The sequence below is a fragment of the Rhinichthys klamathensis genome, unplaced genomic scaffold (genome assembly GCF_029890125.1).
Source record: "Rhinichthys klamathensis goyatoka isolate OS25496 unplaced genomic scaffold, OSU_Roscu_1.1 h1tg000262l_1, whole genome shotgun sequence".
Lineage (NCBI taxonomy): Eukaryota > Metazoa > Chordata > Actinopteri > Cypriniformes > Leuciscidae > Rhinichthys > Rhinichthys klamathensis.
Window position 1 is genome coordinate 1,756,654 of NW_026606783.1, and position 3,524 is coordinate 1,760,177.

General features: G+C 38.8%; 1 protein-coding gene across 1 annotated transcript; it reads right to left on the reverse strand.

The window, feature by feature from the left end:
* Window positions 1–2,115: 2,115 nt before the first annotated feature.
* LOC130101780 (apolipoprotein A-I-like) lies at window positions 2,116–3,524 on the reverse strand. The gene is made up of 4 exons (XM_056267628.1): window positions 3,465–3,524; window positions 3,298–3,353; window positions 3,040–3,190; window positions 2,116–2,947 (listed from the first exon to the last, which is right to left on the reverse strand). Exons 2-4 carry the CDS (start codon window positions 3,335–3,337, stop codon window positions 2,371–2,373), a joined length of 768 nt encoding a protein of 255 aa, XP_056123603.1. The 5' UTR covers window positions 3,338–3,353; window positions 3,465–3,524; the 3' UTR covers window positions 2,116–2,370.

Consider the following 3,524-nt stretch of genomic DNA (forward strand, 5'->3'; position numbering starts at 1 on the left):
TGAATCTCCGGAGGGCGTTTTAGTGTAGACGGGTCAAGACGGAGGACTTCAGAAACGAAGACGTAGTAGAGGCTCACGCTCGGCTCTATGATTGGGTGTCATCAGTCATGGCGTATATCTTTGCTAGCAGCTGTTGTACAAGTAAATTCTGCATTTTACAACGCTATAACTGCCTACATGCGCCGGAGTCAAGCTATTATTCGAGCGATCTGTGACAATTCCCGTGTGCAGCGGCGGCGTTGACCGTACATGGAGCATCGGTTTGGGGTTAACCCAGAGCATGGTGGGATAATTTTATCAATGAAGTTGTGTTTACACCGGCACGCGCATGCCCAGTGTTGGTGAATGGTCACGTGATCCGCGTTTTCAGTCATTTTAATGTGGACGGAGATCAATTCTAATACACAGCTAAAACACTGGTGTGGACGGAGATCGTATTCGTTTTAATTATCCATTTCTAAACTAAAACGCAGTAGTGTGGATGGGGCCTTAGACAACTTCTCTGAAATACTGTATATTCAAGATAAATTATGTTTCATTATTATGTCTTATACAAATATTCCTGTCAACTTTATAGGGATAGTTCACCCAAATATAAAAATTCTGTAATTCGTAACTCACCCTCAATTCATTCCAATCCGGTATTATTATTTTTTTTGTCTGTGGAATATAAGATATTTTGAGAGGTGTCTCATGTGTATTTTTTTCCCATTCAATTGAAGTCAATGGGCACCAAAACTGTTTGGTTACCAGCATTCTTCAAAATATTTTCAATTAAGTTTCTGTTGCATGTTCCCTGTGTTTGACCCTGGACTTATGTTGAAGTGTTTCCTGCTCTTGTGCCATGTTTGGGCTTTTTTTCATTGGTTCCCTGTGTTTATTAGTCTTAATTGTTGATGTTAGCCCTTGTGCATGTTTCCAGTGTTCTTTGTCAGGTCTTTTCCCTGTATGGCTGTTTGTTTGGTGTTCTCACTTCTGATCCTGATTTTTTTTTTAAATGTTGTTGTTGTTCATATTATTTTGAATCTTATTTTCATTAAATCTTACTCTACATTTGATTCCAGCTATACCTCTCCCCATTCATAGAAGAAAGTCATTTGGAACAACATGAAGGTGAGTAAATGATGGCAGAATTTTCATTTGGTGAACAATCCATTTTATTCACATATTTTCTGCCTTGCACAAGAAAACAGAATATGAATAGGGTGCACATAATATATTTGAAGACAGAAAATATATTTCTGTTCATATCGGCGAATTTAGTTTTTTTTTGTAATATGTCTAACCTGTACACACCACCAATGCAATGATCAGGAGAACCTTCATCATTTTCAGTTTTTGCCTGTAAGGAAATTACAGATCTGAGTCCCTTGCATTAATTACTTGTTAAATAAAATAAAATTAATAAATAATAATAAATATATTAAAATAATAATTACAAACCTTTATTAATTACCTGCGTCAGTGTGTATATGCTGTTTAATCTGAAGTGGTATTGTGGAGGTAGTGGTTGCATATCTCCATTTATATACCAGAGAGAAAAAAATTGTTGCAATAGAAACCCAAAGTCCAGTGCCTGACTGTCATGATTACTCCATATCAAAATTTCCTGATTGGGACTTTGTCACAACAGATCCTCACGTTCAAAGCAAACCATAAAAGATTGGCAAACTGTGTAGCTAAAAGCAATGGACACTTAAAAACAAGTAAAGGCCTTTGATGTCACGTCACAACAATAACTATGGTATTTCAGCAGAATTTACATGTTTGAGGGCCAATTTATTGTTTAGATTGGAGGAGGACTATGATTGTTTAACACTTATCCAGGACTATATTTTATGTTGTTTAATTTAGGGCTGTTGTCAAGAGTGCCCTTCCAAAATTGTCCTTTGGGTTTGCCTCCTCAATTTTTATTGTTTGTTTGTTTGATATTCTTTTTTTGTCTTGTCAGAGATTTGCTATTTGATTTACTAATATGTATCTCACTTACTCCTTTCAACAAAAGCACCATTTTGTAATTTTTTATTATTATTATTTGTTTATTTTTTATTGATTCATAACTAAAATAAAATGGGGCATTTGTAAACTTGCAAGAAACAGGAACATCACACAAACTTTTCACAGAAATAATAAGTTTCTTATTTATTCTAAATAAATATCCACTGTTAAACAAAAAAAGAGAGAATTTGCAAATGTGAATGACATCTGATTTTGCATACTGTAATTTATTAGACTGTATCAAACTTTTTTTTTTTGGCTTTAGTGTAAGGCATGGTAGGTTGAATGAATGGAGGAAAACACGGATCAAATATGTCAAATAGAGTAATTCTGTAGTTCTGTTAATGACAAAGTAAGAAGTCTTTGAAGCATCTAACTTCTCTTGATGAAGGACTCGTACAGGGAGGTGAGCTGGTCCTTCAGGTCCTGTGCGTAGGGGTCCAGCTTTTCCTTCAGGTCTTCAGCGTAGGGTGTGAGACTCTGCTGGACCATCTGGGCTCTCTCTCTAATCTGGGCCTGAAGATCCTCAGCCAGAGGGGTCACGGTCTTCTGGAACTCCTGCAGACGCTGGTCAACCTTCTCCTTGATTTCAGCAGTGTAGGGCTCCAGCTGAGCCTGCAGCTCCTTCACGCTCTGCTCCAGGTTTCCTCTCAGCTCCTCACTCTTCTGGAGCAGAGTGGCCTTCAGGGTCTCAGAATCCAGGGATTCTGCATATGGAGTCATGGCTGTCCTGAGCTCCTCCACTCTCTGCTGGATCTGGCTCTTGAGGTTGTCGGCATAGGGCTCCAGCTGGTCTCTCACAGTGATCAGGTCCTGGCCCAAACGCTCCCTCAACAGTTCAGTCTCTTTGGTGATTCTGGTCATCAGCTCTTCAGCCAGAGGATCCATCTGTTTCTTGAGGGTGACGGCATATTCGCTGGCCACATCGGCACTCTGGGTCAGTCTAGCACTGTTAAATGGAGAAGGACATTTGAGTTTCATATCAGGGCATAAGAAATAGTCTAAATAACAGTGTCCTGCAGGTAAATATTCTTGACTGACTTGACGTCCTGTCCCAGTTGGGAAGACCTGATCATCTTGACGGTTTCCTCTGCGGTTTGTGTTGCCTTTGAAACATAGCTCCAGAATGCATCAGTCAGCTGCTCCAGCTGTGGCTTGGGCTCATCAGCAGAGAATAGGTTAGCCTGGCAACCTGTTGATGGAGCATTTCAGTTTGATCACATGGTATTGCTAATAGATTCTGTAAATTTATCAAGCCTTAAAGCATTTTCTTAAAGTAATTTTCTCTGAATTTCTCACCTGTAAATACAGCAAGTGCAAGAACCACAAGAACCTTCATGGTGTTCAGTTTTAGTCTATAAGTAAAAAAAAAAAAAAAAAAACACGTTTAATGAGTGTCTCTGTCCTTTACATAAATGTAAATAGTGCTCTATTTTGAATTTACAAAAAAGTGTGAAAGTTCTTACCTGTGTCAGTGTGTTTTGATTGACGCTGTCCTGTCTGAAGAACAAGTGTGAAGGTTGGGG